This window comes from Rhinolophus ferrumequinum, chromosome 23 (genome assembly GCF_004115265.2).
Source record: "Rhinolophus ferrumequinum isolate MPI-CBG mRhiFer1 chromosome 23, mRhiFer1_v1.p, whole genome shotgun sequence".
In the NCBI taxonomy this organism is placed as follows: Eukaryota; Metazoa; Chordata; class Mammalia; order Chiroptera; family Rhinolophidae; genus Rhinolophus; species Rhinolophus ferrumequinum.
In genome coordinates this window covers 18022619-18046610 of record NC_046306.1, presented here as the reverse complement: position 1 = coordinate 18046610, position 23992 = coordinate 18022619, and the positions used below count along the sequence as shown (strand labels likewise).

The window sequence follows — 23992 nt, the reverse complement described above, 5'->3', positions numbered from 1 at the left end:
TGAAAGATGAGGGAAGAGGTACATACCTCTAATGCATCAAACCCTAGGACGTGCTTATGTCTGCAGGTATAGACTTTTCATTTGGTATTAGGTGCTCTGCCGTCTTGGGATTTGCAAACATAACTCACAGGCTGAACAGTGAAGCTGCTGGAAAAGTACAAGCTTGCATAGTGATCCTAGGAATTATTGCAGAAATGCTGGCATGCCACAACTTATGGCACTCTAAGGAAGGTCTGTTGAAAACAGGGCACATTGTGTGTGCGGAGGTGCTAAGAGCAGAAGGCATTAAACTTATGACCCTCTTATTAAAAAAAAATTATATAATTCAGTGTTCTGTGATTTATACACTGCACACTGACACACCCCATAGATAACAGTGCCTGCAGTGCCAAGAACTCTGGGTATGTATTGTTAGTATGTCATTTTGCCCTCTTGATGATCACCCCCAATGAAACAGGGAGGAGCAGTTGACATTATTCTCTCTTTATCCTTTATCTCTCTTAATACTACAAGGAAGGGATGAAGCATGAACTAATATTTGTAGAGTATGCTCTGTGCCAGATAATACTTCTACTCTTCGTGATAGATGATCTTTTGAGATCGCTGCAAGTATATCCCCTTATTGCATAGGAGGAAATTGAGGCTTTGAGATGTTACGGGTCTTACACAAGGTCACATGAGTAGTGCATCTTGGGATTCCAACCTAGGCTGCAAAGCCTATGCTCTTTCCATTACAAAAGCTCAGATCTTTCCTTACAGTCTCATCCAAGGGCTACCATTTTTCCCTTCCAGTCCCTTAACTTGGCTGCTTTACAAACTTCCTCCATATTCATTTAAAGAAAACTAAGGTTGCTCATGAAATATTTCCTTCATTCAATAAATATTTGAGGTACACGGTGTAGCAAATGCTCTGAGTGTCCCACCCACACCCCCTCCTGGGTTAAGTGCCAAAAAGAAAAATAAAGCAGGGATGTGGGGGTGAAGATAATTGAAGGAGGTACTATTTTAAAGGTGGCCTGGGAAGGCCTTTCTGATGAGATGCTCTTCCATCAGAGGCCCCACTCAAAACAGGAAACTAGCTGTGAGGTTCTCTGAGGGGAAGGAGGGCCCCCAGGCAGAGGGAACGGTACCTGTAAAGACCTTCAGGCAGGAGTGTGCTTGGATGGATGGGGAGCACAGCACAATGCTTTCCAAATCATACAAGAAGCAGTAGCGCTTACTCCCTCTACTTCCCATCTCCAACAATGAAACCCTACTGGATTTAACAGTCTATTGATCCTTCTGCCATTTCCCAGCCTTCATTCCCCGTATGTCCTTATTTTCTTTATTCAGCTTAGGGTCTTTATAATCTTAAGTGTACAGTTCAGCAGTATTAAGTACACTCACGTTGTTGTGCAACCAATTACCAGAACTCTTTTCATCTTGCAAAACTGGAACTCTATACCCATTAAATAACAAATCCCCCCCCACCCCCAGCTCCTGGCAACCACCATTCTTAAATCTAGTCTTTCATCTGTTTATGTCTTGGATCTGCACAGCTGAATGTGGCTGAGGAAAACAACACACATTGGCTGACTCCTCTTTGTGTGGATGAACATGCTGTTTTCTAAACCAGCCCCTCTACCTGTTTGTTAGACCTGTTTCTTTTCCAACAGATCTGCCCTTTTCTCCTGTATCTCCCAGTTTTCCCCTCTACTGGATCATTATCCATAATGTAAAAACATGTATTTTTTTTCCTGTGTGGAGAAAAAATTCTTTTTTGACCCATTTCCTTCTTCTAGCTACCGCCTCATTTCTCTGTTCATTGTAGCAAAACATCCTAAATATATTGCCTGTGCTCATCTGTCTCCATTTCCCCTCCTCTCATTCTCTCCTGATTATACTTTACTGAAACTGCTTCTGTCACTGTTGCTGCTGACTTCCATGTTGCCAAATTCACTGGTGACTATTTTGCCCACTCTTAGCTTGAGGTCATCTTAAGTTGATCTCAGTAATATTTGGCCCAGTTGATCATTTCTTTTTCTAGAAAGTGCTTGATGTGGTAGATAGAAAAACAATCCCCTAAAATGTCCACGTCCTGATTCCCAGAACTTGTGAATATATTATCTTCCATGGTCAGAGGGACTTTGCAGATGTGATTAAATTAAGGGTCTTGAGACGGAGAGTGGTCCTGGACTATTCGGGGGGGAGGCCCAGTGTAATCACCGTCCTTATAAAAGGGAGGTAGGAAGGCAAGAGTCAGAGAAGGAGATGTGACTGGAAGCAGAAGTCGGAATGATACACTTTGAAGAAGGAAGAAGGGGCTGCAATAATAAATCTTAATACATTTGTGTTGTTTTAAGCCACTAAGTTTATGGCGATTCGTTACAGCAGCAGTAGGAAACTAGGACCCTGTATTCTCCTAATTTTCCTCTTCTCTCTCTGGCTAAGCCTTTTCATTCTCCTTTGCTGGCTTCTTCACTTCTTGACTTCTTAATGTTGAGTACTTTGCCCTCTTTTCTAGCTAGGTTCATGGTAGGTTGGGCTCATCCAGTTTGGTTACTTTAAATAACAGGTTTTTTAAATGCTAATGATCCCTAATTTACATATCTAATATAAACCTCTCTCTGGACCTTGAGACCCTTATATCCAACCTCCTACTCATTGTCAGTAGACCTTTCAAACTTAAACTGCCTCAAACCAAATCTCTGATCTTCCCTCCAAATCCTGTTTCTCTCATGGTCTTCCTTATCTTAATAAATGCCCCCTTGTCATTCTTGTTGATTGGAACCAAAATCAGTTATCTGACACCTTTTCACCACCTGCACTGCTGCGACCTGGTAGAGCCAACCACCATCTTCGCTGGGAATAGCGATGCCACCTACCTGGTCTCCCTGCTGCTTCCTCCTCCTCCATCTGCAGCTCTCATTCTGTTCTCAACACAGTGACCAGTGTGATCCGTGATAATGGAAGTCAGACCATGTCTTCCCCATTGGCACCCCCAGTCACCTAGAATACAAACCACTCTTGCAGCAGCCTCTACAGTGTGACCCCTATTACTGCATAGACTTTCACTACTTTGCCCTTGCTCACTGCTCAGGTCCTACGGACTTCTTGCCAGACACTTCCCCCCCCCGCCCCCGCCCCCAGCCTTTTTTCTTGCTGTTCCCCTCTGCTTGGAATGATCTTCCCCAGCTAGTTCTCTAACTTCCTTCAGGCTCTGATTTACATATCATCTCAGTGAAGCCTACCCTGACCACCTTATTTAAAATTGCAATTCTCCCCCCAACCACCACCATGCTTTGTTTTTTTCTCCTCTGCCTTATTTCCTCTAGAGTTCTTATCTTCAGCTGATAAATAAGTAAAATATAGTATATTGTTTCTCTTTTCTACCTGAGAATGTAAACTTGGGGGCAGAGAGGTTTTTGTTTTGTCCTTTGTGTTTCCTGCTGTCTCTGAGAGCCTAGAACAGTGCTGGGCACACTAGGAGCCCAAATACCTGTTCAGCTCATTGCGCAGAGGCCTGACCGGTATAGGCGAGAAGATGGGTACCGCGAGTATAGACAACTCCCTTGAGGGGTTCTGCTGTAAAGGGAGCAGGGAAATGGGGCAGTAATTGGGGCGTGACATGTGGTCCAAAGATAGAACAGCATGTTTGCATGCTGATGGTAGTGCTGCAGGAGAGGAAGAGAGAAGTTGGCGAGATGGGGAAACACGGGACAGGTGCAGAAACTGAATCTTGGAGTAAGCAAGAGGGAATGGGCCGCCTGAGCTTGAGTGGAGGGCTGGCTGAAAGAGGCACACGGCCGCTCATCTGTAACAGGGAGGGCAGAGCACCTGAGGACCCCCACAGGTAAGTTCTCTGAAGTGAGCGTCTCACTGCTACATTTTGATGGCATTTTTTCTACTGCTCAAAATTTGTACAAGTTATCTTTCTGGGTTGCAATTATTTATGTGTTTGAATTTTCTCCCTTGTACAAGTTCTTAGAGGGTGAGAATTGATTTTTTTTTTTTAAATCTTACATATTTGTGTTTTCCTGGCCAGTTTTTGCCACAGGTACTTAAACATTTTTAAAATCATACAGTCAAGGAACGACAAAGCTAAAACCAGCCTAACCACCCCAGCAGCTCATTCCCAGACCAGACCACCAATCCAGAAAACTGTTTTGCTGTCCTCTCTTCCCTCTAAGGCTGATGTCTCTTTCTCTTTCACCAAGAGCATCTTTCTGTTCCCTATCCCGGAAGAGGGTAGAAGTGCCTGACCTTTGGCATCAGGCCTACTTTGGAATCCCTCAACTGTTCATCTCCCAATATTCATTTTAAGAAGGCATCTAAAAGCCGCACAAACTGTGTGCCAGAGCCACTGTGTTGGGAATTCAGAATTCCCAATTACCTATGAGAATGCTGAGGTCTCTCACCTCTCACCACCTGGAGTAGTGGCACCATGTCTGTATCGCTGTGTAGCTCTTAATTTGTCCCATAGAACTACTGGGGTCTCTGGTGCCCTGTTTCAAAACACCTGTCTCCTCTTTCGATCCTTAAAGACCTTTTAAAAATGAGGTATACATATTTAAAGATCTAATCTCACCACCGCCCAAGGATAATTAATTATATCTGTTCTTTTAAATATAAATCATCGTTTTGTCTCTTTTCTCATTTCCTACGTTGAGCCCTTTTTTATCACTTCTTTCTGAGAATACCCTTTCTCAATTCTTTGATACTTCAGCACAGTTTTTTTTTTCTCTCTCTCCAAACAATGAGTTGCAACCCATCAATTGGACATGAAATCAGTCTGTTAGGTGATGACCAACATTTTTTTTAATGGAATACAAGATAGAACATTTTGTACATAGTAAGGATATTGTTATATGAAACTTTTGTTTCTTTTATTTTCATGTATGTTCACATAAAGTATATATATTTAAAGTTGTATTTCTTACTGTGGGTCATGCTCAGAAGCATTTGAAAGCCTCTGTTTTATCAGACCTGATACTTTGCTGAATGCAAGAAGCGAGCTCATACCCAGTTTCAAGGCTTGCAGAGTTCTAAGAGGTAGAGTTCTCTAAGTCCATTTTAGAGACTTGGTTTTGAGTCCCAACTCCTTAGCTCACTGCGTGCTGTCTAACCTGTTGTGTAGTGTTTTGGGGTGTTTTTTTTGTTTTTTTTGTTTTTTTTAGTTTCCACACCCAAGAAATGAATGCTTGCTTTTGTATTTCATATAGTGCTTGTATTTTGTATTTCAGAGGAATGTTCAAAGAATACTTAAGAAAGTAATATGAATGAAAGCACTTTTGACATTCTCAGAGACAAGGAAAATTATTTCATGTATGACCTTAAATATTACTTTGTTTGTTTTATTTGTAGAGCTTTTGCAGCAATAGGCATTTAGAAATTTTTGCCAGATTTCCCTCCTTGTACAATTAATTGCCTCACTTCAGGTAATTCAGAAATGTCCTGTCTTGTTAACAGGATTGAGAGCCTTTGGATTTCTCGGTCAGCCAGTCCATTTTTTGTCCACAGGTTCTGGCTTATTCTTGGACTGTGTACTTTGGGAGAGAAACTGATAACCTCCCCAGAAATGTTTGCATATCGTGCCTATGTGATTTGTCTATTGTCTCTATTTTTTGGTCTCATTTGTGCTTAGACAAAGAGGCAGCTGAACGTCTTTCGAAAACAGTAGATGAAGCATGTCTGTTACTAGCAGAATATAACGGGCGCCTGGCAGCAGAACTTGAAGACCGGCGCCAGCTGGCTCGGATGTTGGTGGAGTACACCCAGAACCAGAAAGATGTTTTGTCAGAAAAGGAGAAAAAACTAGAAGTGAGTACATTGCAAGGCAGACCTAGACTTCCCAAGTTTCCTTTCCTGTAGCCCACAATAGAAAGTTTTTATTATGCCTTGACACATTTTTTGTCTTTTAAAATTTCATGAGATGAGAACATCCATCAGGTATTGCAATTATTTGAACCTAATTGAAAGTTGAAGTCACATTTTTTAATATCTAAGAGAGAACAAAGCAGAATATAGGAAACACAAACGAACTTTTAAATCATAGCATATAGGATCTTACTGTTGTGTTAGTTTGAACTCACATTAAAACAAAAACAATTAGAGATTGAGGGACAAAAAATGAACAGGAGGTCAGCACAACCAAAGACTATTTCTGTGGTGATTTATTTGGTAGTATTTGGGAAATGCTTAAGCATGTCTTTCTTTTGGATCGTATTGAGATTTATTTCTGACTTGTATCATGCACAAGCCAGTAAATATCCTCCCTGCCTCCCAGCCTGGTATGCAGTCAGTTCTGAAACTTCAGTCCTGTTTATGGGAGTCCAGTTCTCAGATTGTGGAGAAGGACTCATTTCTGCCCTGAGCCAACTTGAATCTGAACACCCGTGAGTAGGAGCTTCAGAATGAGTTCCTCACTTGCATCTCTTTGGCTTGTTAATTGAGAAGGTTTAACTTCAGGGCTTGGTCCCTTGGGATAACACAGCCAGCAGTGTGGACACGGGAGACCTTTTGCTCGTCGCAGGCTGCTAGGCTGCCTTTTCAGGAATTTCTGCCCTGCGTTTTTTAAAAAGAGACTTGGAGAAGAGTTGCAGCCAGTGGTTTGGGAGGGGGGTACAGTTTTGAGTTGGAGAACTAATCACATAATACATGAGGTACCAGAGTAGATGAGGGAGGGGATAGACCCCCGACCCCATCCTGTGCTCAGGAAACACTGTTCTATGGCACCGCGGGAGGGAAAACCGAGCTAGTCCCGTGGCTGAGCTTATTGTGTTTGCCTTTGAACCCAGTCACCTGACTTGGGGGGGGGACATGAATGATGGGCACTTTTTATCACATCCTTCCCTGCAGTGATTATGGGGGAGATGATGGGTTGTGGTATTGGGAACTTGATATTCCTGGCCAGCTTGAAAGTGGAACGTGGGAAACGACTGCAAAAATAGTATGGCTTAGATTTAGAAATCAACACTGACCAAAAATCCTAAAGGGAGCTTCACAGGCAGTACCAGACGGTCATTTATCTGAAATGCTCGTCTTTCACTGAGGAAGCATTTTTAGCACTGTGCCCCGGGACTAATAAGAGAGTGTAATTAATGATTCTGGTTGTAAGTCACCATGCCATCTGTTGAACTGCCCCTTGGCGACACATTAAGGGCTTTCTCTGATCTGTCAGGCATTGATTACCATGAGCAGCTGTTGGGCGGAACGTGGCAAGCAACCATAGAGATCAGAGTCTTTGGGAAGGAGATTGGGTTGGTAGAATGGATTAATAACTCTTTGTTCCTTTCCCTTCTTACAGTTATACTTTCCTCCTTAGAGTGTCTATAGAACCAGAGGTTTGCTAGATGCCATGAGAGGTCATTAAAGTAGAGAGATGGTCAGAGATTTGGTCTTTTCTGTAGCTTTCCAGCCTAAATTCACCTGGGCATTGGACTTCTGTTGCTTAAGAATAAGAGCCGGAAGGACCCACCACTGGAAAGTACTGGAAAGTACAGATTCTGAACTAAAGGTTCTTATCCCAAGCCAGGTCTGTCAGCCACTTGAGCAAAAGCATGTGAAAAAGCAAATGACTAGATACAACATAAGATGTTGAGAGATGGCTTTAGTTCGTTCTTTATGCTTGCTAAAATGTGAACAGTCTGCTCTCTAGAATCTAAGATTTTTCTCTCACATCCCATAATAGACTGGTCTTATTTCGTTATCTCCTTATGGTGATGGTAAAACATGTTAGTGTGTGCCACTTGAAAGATACATTATTACTTCTGAATTCTAACGCCTCCAAAAGTCTTATTGATGAGCACAGTGCATAAAGCATACCTATCGTTTTAGCATTCATTTTTTTAACACTTCCCGTCCTTGTTTTAAAACTGTCATGTCAGAATGCTAATGGAATGTGCTTTTAGTTTTTAATCCTTTCATTTGCTTCAATGTAGAAATACATGTGTAAATATTAGGTTGGTGCGAAAGTAATTGCGGTTTAAAAGGTTAAAAATAATTGCAAAAACCACAATTACTTTTGCACCAACCTAATGCATGGAATTCTTAGAACTTTGGAAACGTAATTATTTGCTTAAGGGTCTGTTATCTCAAAGTTCTAGTTCCTTTACTCATTAGTGGGATTTTTTTGTTGTTTTCTTAAAGTTTGTAAATATTCCGTGAGTGAAATTCAGCACTTGATATAATCTTTTTCTATATAGGAGTTTTTTTCTTAGGGTGCTTGAAAAGTGGTTTATCTGCAGTTTTTTGTGGGTTGTTTTTTTTTTGAGAAATTTACAAAACGTTAAAGGCAACCATTTAACCTCCATACATTTCAGTGACATCATGTACATTTACAGTATTGTGCAGCCACCACTTGTATCAAATTCTAAAACATTTCACATTTCATCACCCCAGAAGAAAACCCCGTCCCCATTAGCCAGTGCGCCTGTGCCCCCTCCTCTCACCCCTGGCAGCCACCAGTCTGCCTTCTGTCTGTGTGGATTGCCTGTGCTGGATATTTCATACAGTTGTGTTTGGCTTCTTTAACTTACCATGTTTTTTGAGGTTCATCCTCATTGCAGGCTGTGTGAACACTTCATTCCTTTTTATGGCTAAATTGTCCATTACATGGATGTGCAACAGTCTGTCTAGCCATTCATGTACTGGTGGGCATGTGGATTATTTCCACCTCTTGGCCATTAAGGGTAAGGCTGCTATAAACACCTGTATAAAAGCTTTTTGTGTGGACAAATGTTTGTATTTCTCTCGGGTATATGTATGCCTAGGAACGGAATTGGAATCATAGTAATTCTGTGTTCAACTTTTTGAGGAACCACCCAACTGTTTCCCACAGCAGGCGCACGATTTTACATTCCCGCTAACAGTGTATGGGAGTTCCAGTTTCTCCACATTCTCGACAACACTTGTTATTGTTTGCCCTTTTTTAAAAAATCTTAGCCATCCTGGTGGATGTGAAGTGGTTTTTCATTATGGTTTTGATTGCATTTTCCTGGTGATTAATGATTGAGCATCTTTGCATGTGCTGTATCTCTCTTTCTGAGAAATGTCTTTTCAAGGCCTTTGCCTATTTTTTTTAATTAGGTGATTTATTTTGTTGTTGAATTGCAAGAGTTCTGTATACATGTTAGGTAATAGACTCTTGTCAGATATAGGATTTGTAAATATTTTCTCCCATTCTGTGTCTTACCACTTTCTTAATAATGCCCTTTGAAGCACATAAGTTTTGAATTTTGGTAAGTTCCAGTATCTGTTTTTTTCTTTTGTTTCTCCTGTTTTGGTGTCACATTTAAGAATCCATTGTCAAATCTTAGATCATAAAGATTTACTCGTATATTTTCTTCTAGGAGTTTTATAGTTTTAGCTTTTACATTTAGGTCTTTGGTACATTTTGAGTTAATTTTTGTATATGGAGTGAGGTAGGGAACCAGCTCATCTTTGCATGTGGATCCAGTTGTCCCAGCACCATTTGTTGAAGAGACTACTCTTTTCCTCACTGAATGCTTGCCACTTTTGTCAAAAATCAGTTGGCCAGAGATACATGGGTTTATTTCTGGACTCTATTTTGTTCCATTGATCTAATGCTGGTGTCACACTATTTTGATCACTATAGCTTCATATTAAGTTTTAAGGTTGGAAAATGTGAGTCCGCAGACTTTGTTCTTGTTTTTCAATATTGTTTTGGCTATCAGAGGACCGCTTGCAATTCCGTATGAATTTGAGGATCAGCTTTTCCACTTCTTCAAAAAGCCTGTTGAAATTTTAATTAGGAATTGCATTGAATCTGTAGATTTCTTTGGGGACTCTTAACATCTTAACAATCCTATCCATGAACATGGGATTTCTTTTCATTTTTTAAAATCTTTAATTTCTGCTTCAGGATTTTAAAAAGCATGCTAGAGTACCACTTACTGATGCATTTGACATTACAGCGGTTCTGTTTAGGTGCCATAGGTATCGGGGTCACCTTTCAGTAGACAGTGTTTACCCCCACCTCTAGAAGGTAATGGGTATATATGCATTTGTGCTCAACAAAATTACTAGGGCACAGTCATAAGACAGCCAACTTTACTCTGCAAAGTAAAGTGGCACAGAGAGGCCTGGATGTCTAGATAAAGGCTTTTAACAGATCTGGATATGGAACTTTAGACATTGTGTAGTCTGACTTCCCGAATTGGTAAAGAAACTCAAGATCCAGAGGAGGGAGTTAGCCACGGACCAGGAATAGAATCCAAGGCAGACATCTGATAACTTTCCATTGGGTTTGTGTTTTCATTTGTTCTGTTTCTTTTAAATTTGATTCCATAAGGTCAACAGCAGGAGGACATCCTACACAGAAGAGTAGCCAAAGTTGAATCATGTCAGCAATCCCCAAGAACCTTGTTTTGGTGAAGTGACATTTTACGTAGAGGGATTAAAGTGGTTGCATGATGCATTCCAGAGTGGCCTCCGAGAATACCTTCAGTTGGGGATTACTCACTCTGCCCCCAAGGCTCTAAGTACCCTCCTCGCTGTAACTGCATGTTCTCGCTTTGCGGTGAGGGAGGGCAGGATTGGCTCATTGAACTTGAAACTGCTGCTGTTTCCCCCAAGTTGCACCTCCCCTTTGGCTGTAAAGAATACTCAGGAATAGAGCCTTCTAGTTCAGACAACACAGCTGGGGAGGGGAAGTGGCCCAGAATCCAACATTGCCTTGTGACTCTTCATATTTCTGTTTGTAATTTGGTTATAACAACTTGAGAAATTCTTTGGCTATAGCTGAGGGAGTACTAAACCAAACTGATGGCCATCTGTTGTTTTTGGCAGCATCCTCCACCTCCCTGCAGGGTGCAGATGGTTAAAAGCGTTCGTTTCAATAACGGGGTAGGCAATAGGTGGAGATAGAGAGTCTACTTTGAAGTAAATTCTCCCCTTCCCCCGTGATGATCAAAGCCACTATCTCATTGTCCATTAAGAGCAGATGGGAGCGGGTGATCTAATCTTCATTTTAGATGAGAAAACAAAGTTCCAGGCTTCTGTGAGCAATTTAAGGTCACGGAAGAAATCAGTGAGGACCAGAACCCGGATCTCCTGACTTCCGACTCTAGGAGGGAACTAAGAGCCCTTACCTAGAGCCGCCTCTCACAGCTCTGCCTAGCCTGGCGCTGCCTGCCCACCAGTCCTCTGCGCTCACGGTCCTTCCTTAGCGTATGATCTGTCCTCCCGACACGAGCCGTGCTATCAGCACCATGGGCTGGTAGAACAGTTGTTAAAAAAGGTCAGTCGGCTTCTACTGGTCAGGTGATCATGGGGGGCTTGCACTCATCCTTCCCCACTAACAGGCCATGGCTTGCTCACTGCTTTTTTCATCCCTGCTCTGCTGGGGGAGCCTCTCTTTTTTCCAGGTTTCCCTCCAGTAGATGGCTTTTCTTGAGTTGTATGTTTCTGTGAGTAATATGAAGTGTCAGACTGTATGTTGGGTCCTACGATTCATGTCAGTCACTCTGACCCTTATAGCTCAGGCCACGTTTGCAGCTGCAGCATCAAGGTGTGTGTGCAAAGATACATGTGTGTGCATTCTTTCCATATCACAATGTGAAACGTTTGGTATTTATTCGTCTCTTCACTCCAGGGAAAAAATGCCACATTATAATCATTATAGTGTACTTCACATACTTGGTGACCTAAGGGCATGGTTCGCCAACATTTGAGACTTGACATTGAAAAACTGACATGATTTCAAAGCTCTCCCAGCTAGAATCCCATACTTTTAGCCATAGCCTTGTTTTCATATGTATAGCCCAACTTTTGGTGACTCCTTATGCTTTCTGAAGCTCCACTGAATTTTAGCTGGTGTATGTAGCACTAATTTTTTACATTTATAAAGTACACATGTATGTTAAAGTGAAAACAGCATCTGGGCCCCTTGTCACTGGGCTTATCTGCCAGAACATTCATTCTTGCTCAACTGATACTCTTTCTTTTTTCTCATTACAAAAGAAACACATCATAGGAAACTTAGAAAGTAAGTATAAAGGAAAAAAATCACAATCTCACTACCTAGAGACAACTACTTTTAATTTTGGTATATTTCCTTATTTTTCCCCCCTATTTTAAAATTAAAATGATCGTAATGTGTAGCGAGTTTTCTGTCATGCTTTTATTTTGTTTGTTTTTTTACTTGATCATTTCCCTTTATAAACATTTAATTGGCTGCTTGAATACTTGTGGTTGGATATTCAACTATTCTTTTTATTGAGCATTTATGTTTCTTTTTTTTTTTTACTTTAGGCTAACTTTCAGTATTTGGATTTATTTCTTTCCTGTAAATTTCTAAAAATGGATTCTGTGTGTATGTACAGATGTCTGCCTGTCTTATATACACTGGAGGTTATACACATTTCAAGGTCTTTGTCACCAGAATGCATTCTTGCCTTAGGAATTCTTGTTCTTTTCCAAAGCATCTTAAGCAGTCTAGAATTTCACTGAGTTTTGTAGGCAGACAGACAGAAGATAGATAGATATCTCTACAAATTAAAGACTAATCTTTGTTTTATGAAGGAATGAACATTGAATAGTTTAATTATACAAATGGGGATCTCTTGGTTTTAAATTATCTGTTTACATTTGAAACAGTTGTGGAAAAATAGCAGATATTTCTTATTATTAACATTGACTGGAGTAAGCATAACTTTGAGAGCAGAGTTCAGATTACAGAAATTGGAGCTCTAGTGTCTAAGTGTCTATTTGACCCAGTGGGTACATGTTATTTTGAGCAAAGATCTATTTTTAGTCTTTATAAATGTTCCTACTACAGGCATACCTTGTTTTATTGCACCTCAATTTATTGCACTTTACAGATGTTACATTTTTTACAAATCGAAGGCAAGACCCTCCACCAGCAAAAAGATGATGACTCATTTTATTGTGGTCTGGAACTCCACCCGCAATATCTTCTGAGGTATGCCTGTGTTATTAAGGTGGGCCTTCTACTCCCACTCCAAGTTGTGGTCTTTGAAGAAAGTAAAATTGATTGTGGTGTACTTTGCAATCTCGGAAATTACATCTCTGACTTCCTTTTCCTGTCTATAAGATGTGGGATCTGAAATAAGGTCAGAAAGAGTCTTTTTCCATGATCAAGGCAAAAATGTGCATGGTCATAATCAGGAATCCAAAAATGAAACCTTTGCAAACAAAGTCCATTGGCTCCCAACGTGTGGCATGCTTCATGTGAAGAAGTGATGATATTAGCCAGCTGTCTTTCAGACTTTGTAAGCCCTTCTTTGTTCTCTTCCATATTCAGACGCTATAAGCATCTTTAGGAAAAAGTGTGGACAGCTCTCTTGCCTTTATAAACTTTGACAATTTTAGGCAGAGTAACTGCAAATTTCAACCCAGAAATTTACCAGCAGCCTTCTAAGCATTCTTGGGGTTTGGATAGTGGTTTTGAATAGACACCCTATTTTTTCATCATGGTGTATGGTATGATATATTTGGTGCTTTACCAGGTCCTGCTGTTTTGCCCAGTTTCTCGTCTGTGGGGGACAGATTTACTTGGAGTTATTCCTGTAAGGATACCAATTACCCCAGTGATGATTCAGTGATGAGGGTCTGCATTGCCTATTCCAGACTCTGTGCTTTCTCTATCGAGGCCCATAGTCCCGGCAGCCTTTTCTCTTCGCTGTGGTTTCTCGTTTAGAAAAGAACAATTTTACCCTCACCTGGGACAAACAGGTTCCAACACTTGTCTAACCTGAAGTTGTTAGTATCTGACTTCCCTGACCACGCAGGGCCTTTAGGGCCAATGTATTCTCCTTTCTGCAGAAGAAGTCTCCCCTGGCTGAAGGTGTCCTCGTCCATTCTTCCCATGGCAGCTCTGTGATGTTTTCAGATGTAGCTCTGAGCATCATTGCCCTGCTCCAACATTTAAATGGCTTCTCATTGCTCCTGGAATAGAGGCCCAAATCCTTGCATGTTCTTCCCCCTGCCACATACACCCCGTAACTTGGCCCCTGCTCATGTCATCAGCCATTTATCTCCTGCCATGTTCCATTGCATTTTGTCCTCACTGGCCTTTCTGTCTCTGGCTTTACATGCACTATTCCCTCTGCCTAGAACACTCTGCCCCCTTTACTTCCCACCGATTACCCTTACTTGATTCCTATTTATCGTTTATATCCCAAGTCAAACAGTATTTCCCTGACACCCCACTCCCATTTCTACCCCATAATGGAGCCAGGACTTTCTCTCCCATTCCCCGCATATACTGTTACAGCTCCCTATCTTTGTCCTTCAGAGTACCATGTAGTTCGTCATTCTGTTTATGAGTTACTTATGAACTCTGACCATATCATAAAATCCTATCTGTATTGTCACTCTTTCATCACTAACCCTACCCCTGGCACCGCATCCTGATCCCAGGTAGCCAATACGCTTGCAGCTCGGTTCATCGCCCAGCTAGGTCAGAGTATGGTTGATCCTTGAACAACACTGGTTTGAACTACGTGGGTCCATTTATACTTGGGTTTTTGTTTAAGTGTACAGTTTGCCCTCTGTCTGGTTTTACATCTGTGTGTTCAACCCACTGCGGGGTCAGAAGCAGTGTTTTTGATCCCACAGTTGGGAATCTGGATGTGGAAGGCAGACTGTCTGCACTGTTCTGTGCCGTTTCATAGAAGGGATTTGAGCATCTGCAGAGGGTCCTAGAACCAGTTCCCCATGGATCCCGAGGGTAGACTGGTTAAGTTTTGGGGGTGGTCAGAAGTTACATGCAGGTTTTTGACTGCTCGAGATGTGGGCACTGCTAACCCCCAAAAGGGTTCAAGGGTCAACTGTGTACATTTGGTGGAGGATCTTTCCAAGTTGAGGATGTTCATATAATTCTGTGACTTGTCCCCCATCTTGGAGCTCAGGGGCCCTTTCATTTTCTCAAGCCAGCTTCTAGTAAATGTGCTAAATTTTCAGGACATACTCGAATCATTTGTATCCCATTAATAATTCTTTTTCATCAGTTCTGCATTTCTTAACATATAAATCAGGAAGATTAAATAGGGCTCATAAAATAATAAACATGGGGGGTGGTGATTGTTCTTTTCCCCCTCAGATCTGCTAATTCACATTGACTAATAAGTGCCTGGTCTCATTCAAATCTCGCAGCCACTCCATGGTGCAGACATTATTTCTATTCCTGTCTTACATAGAAGGACTCTAAGCCCAGCGAGGTGAAGTCATATGTCCCACCGAGCAGGCAAGTGGTACAGGAGGATTTGAACTTGGATTTTCTGACTCTGTTCTACCACAGTGAACTTCCTCCTTTCCTGTTTGCTAATGGAAAAGAATTGAAGTCTTTTTATTGCTTGTATAAAGCTGTATCCAAATGCAGTGCAGTAACCTACAGGCTGCCTTGCCCAGGCAGATCTTCTAGCACTTAAAATGATAATAAACCTTGCTTAAAATTACTTTGTGTGAAAACTGCCCTTTTCCTTTCTACCCTTTGCTTCTCAGCTGCCCTCCAGGAATGCTCAACTCTCAGTATTTGGCTCAAAAGGAGAAACAACAGAAGGGTCTGCACCTTTGTTTGTCTTCACAACATCAGTAATCTAGTTTTCCATTAAAGTGGACTTTAAGGAAGCCTGTTTGTGGGGCTTTGTTACTTGCAGAAAGCTTACATTTTTGACAGTTAACTTAAAAAAAATAGAACTGATTATATAAATAGTTCTTCTTGTACTTTAGTATTCTGGTTTTATGTAATGAGGTACCCGCGTAAATAATGTGAGAATTTTTGAAAGCCCTAGGTGCATTTTTAAATAAGTCTCTTAAAGCATGTAATGGATATCTGTTACATTGTAAATATTTAGCTTTATAATTAAGGTTTGAAAATTTGCCCAGCCCTAAAATGGATTTTATTTTTATTAGCTTAGTTACGTGTAAACACTTAACTTGTTTTCTTCTTCCCTTGCTTCTGCAAATCCCTGTCTCAGGGGGGGTTTGTGGTGGCAGTAGAAGCTCCCATAAACCGCTCGGTGTAAAGCCCCTGTGCAGGGGAGGAAGTACCCTGAAAACACGTTGTTCGTGGTACGATTTGGGGCTTAAGAAGCCCATTCCCACTTGATTCCTCCACTGGATGGTTGGATTGCTCTGAGAACGTGGCTCTCGTGGTAGCCATTTTATCATTTTTCCTTCTGGGAGATGCTGGGGGTACCTTTCCTGCTGGTTTTTGTGATGGAGCGGAGAGGCCCTGCGCACTGGGGTGGCATCCACAGCTTCCTCCTTTCCTTGTGTCTTCCCCAGCCTCTTGCTGAGCAGCTCTAGCCTTGCTGTGACACCTCAGAATGTATAATTTTGAAGTGTCACAGCTGCCACTAAGTCATGTGGGAGCGTGGAACTGGCTGGGAGAGAGGTGCAGGTCAGTGATGGCTTTTTTGTTCCTACATAGATCCTTGAAGGAAAATTAGAAGCGGCATTCTTATTTTCAGTCGAAACATTTATATATTGTATTTTCCCTAAAAAAACAAATGAAAGAAAATCAGAGCGTGTGATTGAAGTAGAAGATGTGATTTCTGAGTGTAGATCCCATGAGCCTTAGTGGCGAAAGGTAAGCCTCCTGGCAGAGTGAGGGGGGCTGAGTGGGCATGTTAAATAATAGTGGGGTGAAAGTCAGCTTCCCCTTCTGCTGCGCTCTTTCATGTGATGAATGAGTTCTTTGACTTACATTCGCTGAGGCAGGTCACCTTTAAAACAGGGTTCTTCTTAGACGGTTTTGTGCTTCACGACCCTTAACTCTTTTTTTTTATTATTATTATTTTTTATTTATTTATTTTTTAATTTATTGGGTGACAATTGTTAGTAAAATTACATAGATTTCAGGTGTACAATTCGGTATCACATCATCTATAAATTACATTGTGTGTCCACCACCCAGAGTCAGTTCTCCTTCCATCACCATATATTTGATCCCCCTCACCCTCATCTCCCACCCCCAACCCCCTTACCCTCTGGTAACCACTAAATTACGTTCCCCAGATTAATTTTCAAAACCCCGTGGCCAACTTGTGGTTACTGATTGTTTTCTAATCCCCTCACCTTCCCCCTTACCCCCACCGCCCCCCCGCCCATCTAGCAACCCTCAGTTTTTCCTCTTTGTCTCCAAAACTGTTTCTGATTAGTTCATTCACTTATTCTTTTCTTTAGATTCCGCATATAAGTGAGATCATATGGTACTTATCTTTCTCTGTCTGACTTATTTCACTTTTCCTATGTTTATTGGAGCACTATACATAATAGCTAAGACATGGAAACAACCGAAATGCCCATCGGTAGATGACTGGATTAAGAAACTGTGGTACATTTATACAGCGACCCTTAACTCTTAATCGGCTGTAGCCGAGCAGTGGGTGACTTTTAGATACCATATGTGCTATAGCACAACAGGGCAAGATAAAGGAAAAGCTTGTATTGTCAAGTCAAGCCCCTGCCTGTGGTGTTATTTCTAACATAGCTTTTCTTATGTAAATACTTCTTAGCAAGAAAAATGTAGGCTTGACAATGTTTACATTTTGATCAGTATTTCTTACATGAGTTGCTAAAGGAAATGCTTGTAATTTTGTTTGTTTTGAAAATGAAATTCCTGCAGAAAGGTCATTGCAATGTCAGCGCCTGTCATTTTTAACCCTCTTATCCCGGAGCTCATCTGCAGCATGTCAGGTCTGGCTTACTGCTCTCACCAAAAAAGGCAAAGAATGTGTATGGCTCGCTCCTCTCGGCCAGTTGTCTTGATGCTCCATAAAGGTCTGTGTCACAGTGTCAGCTGGATTCACAGGAAGCAGGGGCATGTTGGAGACATTTTCTCTTGCAACTTGGGAGAGTCTGTGAGGCAAGATTCCAAAGCTTTGCCAGGAGCATAAATCCTAGGCATTCTCTCAGAACTGCACATTGGGCCTTTACTCTCTACGTTTTAAACATTTCTTGTCAGGCAAATAAACCCAGGCAGTTTATCACAGGTGCCCCGCGCCTCCCCACCCCAAAAGGATCCTGAAACAAGGTACAGCAGAAATCTGATAGAATATTTATCTGTTTCATGCATCCCTATGGCCTCTCAGCAGTGAGGTAGAATTTGCTGCAGGAAGTAGCCGAATGGAGGATTCAGCTCAACCCCGCACCTCTGCCACCGCACCGGTATAAATTATGCATGAACAGAAAAGGAACGGCAACAGGACTGCTTGGGTTTGCCTTGTCTTCTCGCGCTTAAGATTGGTAGTGGAGGAAAGGCAGGTGTCTGAAGACAAGAGTACGAGAAAGAGCCATGTGGACTGTGGTTGAGATGCATCAAGCATTAGGGAGAAAAGTGTTGAGTGATGAACAGACGTGCTGCAGCCATGTCATCCTGCTGATAAAAATCGTGCAGGTCTTGATCTCTTGAATTCCTGTGCCCAGCAACGTGGTGTGTTAGATTAAAGGCTCAGTGCTCTGCTGCACACAGGTGTAAGGTATTTATAAAGCACATGTAACCACATTGCCACATCTTTTCTCTGTCTGAGTGGTACTTGTGGACTAACGAGACCGTGGGATATGGCACACTTAAATGAGCCAAAGGAACTTGAATGGGTCTCATCACAGTGAAGTTGGTTTCAGTGGTGTCATGAAGAGAGGCCTGGATTTCTGAGAACGGGAGTGTCTGCGGGCATAGTTTGGAACCTTGTAGCAGCAAAGCTTGTGAACCGCACTTGGCAAAAAGCAGGCTGGTAGTGTTGAGAAAAAAGATTCTTGGATTTTTCTGGGTTTATCTCCTTAAGCTGTGCAGAACCAAAGAGAAGAACTGGAAAGGCAACTACTGAGGGAATGCTGTAACCTGACTGAGGGAGCCTCAGAAGGGGAGAATTGGGAGGCAAGTAAAGGCTGGAGTTGTATTTGGGGGATGGTTTTGATTGGATTCGCTCGTAACGTTTTTGTTGATTTATGGCAGCATTTACAGATGACTTCATTTGGAAAAAAGCTGAATCTGTTTTAAAAAGGAGGCAGGGGGGATCACGGTCAGTTACTACTGAATCTATGTAGGAGACCGTAAAATTACTCTAGTTTCAGTTTGACCCAGTCAGAGCTTGCTGTGGATTCTAACCTGCTCATCTCTCCTCAAGGCATTAAGCTGGGTCATTCAGTTGTCCCAGTTGGGCAGGTACCTGTTGTAACCGTTTTAAAGGCAAGCTTTACCTGTATTTGGACATTCAGAGTATATACCTACGCACCTTTGCTGATGATGCATTTAAAACTCTTGGCCCATTAAGTTGTGTGTGTGGTTTTTTTTTAAGGCTATTTTTTTAGAGCAGTTTTAGGTTCACAGTAAAATTAAGAGGAAGGTACAGAGATTTCCCATACACCCCCTACCCTACCCCCACACATGTATAATCTCCCCCACTGTCAGCTTCCCCCACCAGAGTGGTACATTTGTCACTGTAGATGAACCTACGTTGACACATTATAATGACCCAAAGTCCATAATTTACAGGGTTCACATCGGTGTACATTCTTCAGATTTGGACAAATATATAATGACATATGAGGTGTGATCAAACAATACGGTGAATGTTTAAATTTTTAAAAAATTATTATAATAAAAGACACATTGCTATTAATCCCCCTCAAAATACTTCCCCTCGCTTTGAAAACTTATCCCATTGTTTTTGCCACTTTCTGAAGCAGTTCTGGAAGTCCTCTTTCATTAGTGTCTTTAGTTGTGCTGTCGTAGCTGCCTCGATGTCCTGAAAGTTCACATCCTCAGAAATTTTCCTAAAAGTCAATCACCTATTGGATCGAATCATTTCTCTTACTCTTTCAGCATTCTCTTGGGTTTTTTGATGTTGAAGACGTCCCAATCTCCTCCTCTTCATTCGATTCACGACCATTATGAAGTTGCTCGAACCACTTGTGAACCGTCTTCATGGTCACTGCAGCATCACCATACACTAATTGTAACATTTTGTGATTTCCTTTAGCACTTTTTTGCAGTTTGAAACAAAGTTTCATGTTAATGGTTGTTCATGACCCACAGTTTACAGCACACTTTAAAACAGACCTTCTTTGACCTGTAGCTCACACCCGACTGACTGCACCAAACAAGTGGAAACTTGTCACACACTGTTACTAAGGTTGGAAGTGCCACTTCTTGTATTGAAGATCCCTTCTTTTCCATCGGATGGCACTCGGCAGCAGCATTCATCGTCGTTTTTTTCCATCACACCTAGTATATCCATCATTATAGCAATTTCACTACCCTAAAAATCCTCTGTGCTCTGTCCATTCATCCTCCCCCCCAGCCCCTCTCTCCGTAGTTTTGCCTTTCTCAGAAGGTCATATAGCTGGACTCATAGTAGTTAGCCTTTTCAAGTTAGCTTCTTTCACTTACTACTAAGCATTTAAGAATGGTTCCTCCAGGTCTTTTTATGACTTGATAGCTTATTTCTTTTTAATGCTGAATAACATTCTGTTTGGATTTACCAAAGTTGATTTATCCATTCGTCTACTGAAGGACATCTTTGTTGCTTCCAAGTTTTGGCGGGAAGCGTGATGCTGGCTCGGATGGTAAGAGTATGTGTAGTTTTGTAAGAGACCCCCAAACTCTTCCCAAGTGGCTGCACCATTTTGCACTCCCTCCAGCAGTGGATGAGCGTTCCTGTTGCTCCACATGCTCGTCAGCGTCTGGTATTACCAGTGTTCTGGATTTTGGCCATTGGAATAGATGCATGGTGATATTTCATTGTTGTTTTTATTTGCATTCCCCTGATGACATGTGATGTCTCTTGCAAGCATTGTCTTTCAGGCTGTGGCTTGTCTTTTCATTCTCTTGACAGTGTCTTTCACAAAGCAGCAATTTTTCATTTTAATAAAGTCCAGCTTATCAGTTCTTTCATGGATCGAGCCTTTGGTGTTGTATGTAAAAAGTCATCATCAAACCAAAGATCTCGTATGTTATCTTTTAGGAGTTCTATAGTTTTGTGTTTTACATTTTTATCTGTGATTCATTTTGAGTTAATTTTTTAAAAGAATGTAAGGCCTGTGTCTAGATTTGTGTTTTTGCATGTGGATGACCAATTGTTCCAGCACCGTTTGTTAAAAATACTGTCTTTTTTCCCACTGTATTGCCTTTGCTCCTTTGTCAAAGATCAGTTGACTATATTTATATGGGGCTATTTCTGGGCCTTCTATTCTGTTGATTGATCTGTTTATTCTTTTGCCAGTACCATATGGTCTTGATTACTGTAGCTTTACAGTAAGTATTGGAGTCAAGTAGGTTTTAACTATTCTTTTCAATATTGTTTTGGCTATTCTGAGTCTTTTCCCTCTTCATACAAATTTTAGAATCAGTTTGTCTATATCTACAAAATAACTTGCTGTGATTTTGATTGGGATTGCCTTGGATCGATAGAAAAAGTTGGAAAGAACTGACATCTTAATGATATTGAGTCTTCCTATCCATGAACGTGGAATATCTTCGTGTATTTAGTTCTTTGTTTCCTTCAGTGTTTCATAGTTTTCCTCATACAGGTCTTGTACCTAATTTGTTATACTTAAGTATTTCATTGTTTTGGGTGCTAATGTAAATCGTATTGTGTTTTAATTTCAAATTCCACTTGTTTGCTGCTGATACATAGCATAGTGATTGGCTTGTATATTGTTAACCTTGTATCTTTCAACTTTTATGTTTTTTAAGTGACAGTGCCACTCTCATCCTTTCTCTAGTACTGCCCTTTTCCTAGGCTCATGCACCTGCTTTTAAAATAGAAATCCCTATGGAAAGAGTACCCCAGTGGCATGAGGAGAGGTGGACAAGATCCGTGGGCTTTCATAGTGGACTGAAGAGAGGACTTTAATGTGCTGACATACTTCTTTTTATTAAAATGAAGGTTTTTTGGATGATATCTAGAATGTAATAGTAGCCTAAGCATGATGAGACAACCCCACCTCACCCCAAACAGGAACAGATGGGATTTTGTTGTTTATTTGTTGTAACAATTACCTGGGAGAGAGTTATTGGAGCTCAGGGTGGTATTGAATCATCCCAGCTGCCTTCCCTTTTAACCTTGGATGGACTTGCTAAGTTAGTCTGCGGATCACCCAGGAGTGGAGAGCCTTGGATTCTGACCTCAGCTCAGCTCACTAGAGACTCTGATTTCAAACTGCTCTTAAGGAATTCCTTCAACTGAAGTGCTGTGTCACTGCCAGGAGTGGATGGCTCCACGTTGAGATGGCTTCATGTGTCGCCTGTGGTCAGAGGATCTGGGCAGGGAGCAAGGGGTACCTATTTAGTAATTGTTTTACCCTTTTTATACCTAGAATTCAGAAGAAATTAATTAAATGAACCCATGCCAAGTAATAGAGAATTGGTCTTCTTTATTATTTTCCCTTGAAGTATCTAAAACCAAGGAAGAAAACTGCTTGTAGATGGAAGGACAGGGAACCTTGACATTTCACATCCTCACGTTTGAAATTAGTCTTCAGTTTTAAGAGTGAAAGCTGATGAATGTTGTGGACTTACACATTTTATATATCATTAATTCTTTGGGCAACCGTATTGGTCACCTACTGTTTTCAGGGCTCTGCTGGGCATGATGCGTGCTGGGTGCAGCAGATGGGGTGTTCCTCGCCTCCTGGAGTTGACAAGTTTGATGGGGAAGTAATTAGTCATTTACATAAGTCATTGTTTTAGTTCTAGTAAGTCTGCACAAGAAAGAAATGGGGTGCCACGACAGCTTCCTTTCTTCCCTGTCTCTTCATTGATGTTCTGTGTCAGCAGCTCATTTCAGGTAGAAGGCTGACGGCCTGCAGTGGTGTGGGGACAGTGCCACCCTGCTCATCTCCCCGATTCCCCTGTCCCACTCCTTGCTTGGACTTCATTTTTACAACTTGAACTGAGTGTTCTTTATTTAACCTATTTCTTGTCTTACCGCTCTTCCCAGGTGTGCTTAAGCTTATGCCCTCAAACCCTCTGCCTCTTCAAGTGTGTATAAGGTGTCTCGCATGAAGGTATCTAGAACTTGAAGGAAGATCTTAGGGGTGGTCCAGTTCTTTCATTTTCAGGTGAGGACGAAGGAAGAGAGGGAACATGTCCATAGTTGCACGGCAAGTAAGAGTCAGAGAGCCAGAACTAAACCCAGGTCTTTGAGTCTCAGTCCAGCTCTTTCCATTAACGTTCCTGCAGGAGAGGCTTTAGTCAGCAGGGACCCAGCCTCAGGAGCATGCTTGTCTTTGCTGAAACACCAAAGAGGGTGCACAGCTAGAGGAAAAATGACAAGCCCCACGGGGACCATAAACCACAGACCTCCCATGGCCCAGGGTGGTGGTTCTATACAGACTGACCAAGAAAACTTTTACCTGGGAGCTGAGGAAAGAAAATAGGATACCCAGTTCCTGTCGTCAGGAGAGTCATATTTTAGAGGAACATAGAATTCTAACGTGGAAGGAGAGAGCGCCTCCGAGCAGCCTGCGAGGGGCCCAGATGCACGCTAAGTGCACAGGGGGGCGCCATCCGGAGCAGGCGGTGATGGGGACCAGTCTCCTGGATGAGGGGAGAAGATTTTCCCAGAGAGGCGGGTGGGACTCGGCAGGTAGGCAGCACCACGCTGGGACCGGGAGGAGGGTCCGAGTCTAGATTTGTGTTCCCCTCTAGGCTTGAGGAGAATCCTGGACAAATGGCCCGTGCAGGCAGTGGCCTGTGGAGATGGGGCCAGGAAGTTGTGAGAAATGCATCTGGGCGGGAGCTAATCTTAGACCTTGAGCTGTGAGCAGTCGTGTAGAGAGCGCGGTTGCCCTGCTTCACCTTCTGAGAGGAGTGGCTTGAGGAAAGGTGGGCTTTTGGAAGATACATGTGGCATGTTGAGGGGAAACGACTAGAAGCCTCATGAGAGACTTGTTGCAGTTACTCATGCGTGGAATAAGGAAGTGCTGCACACAGGCGGTGGCGTCTGGTATTATGAGTTCTGTCGTCCTTGCCTGCGAAAATGATCGATCTGGGTTAATCTCTAAGTTGAACACAGAAAGT

General features: G+C 42.0%; 1 protein-coding gene across 3 annotated transcripts in view; it reads left to right on the top strand.

The window, feature by feature from the left end:
- The window catches only part of RPRD1B (regulation of nuclear pre-mRNA domain containing 1B), a 49476-nt gene that overhangs the window by 22481 nt on the left and 3003 nt on the right, over positions 1–23992 (top strand). Inside the window, exons 6-7 of one of the 3 annotated variants that reach the window (XM_033095564.1) lie at positions 5624–5799; positions 12822–12922. The exons of 1 other annotated variant lie outside the window; for it this stretch is intronic. In XM_033095564.1, the coding sequence (XP_032951455.1) occupies positions 5624–5799; positions 12822–12922 (277 nt within the window). The remainder of the gene's footprint in view (positions 1–5623; positions 5800–12821; positions 12923–23992) is intronic. One more of the 3 variants, XM_033095563.1, reaches the window with a different exon arrangement.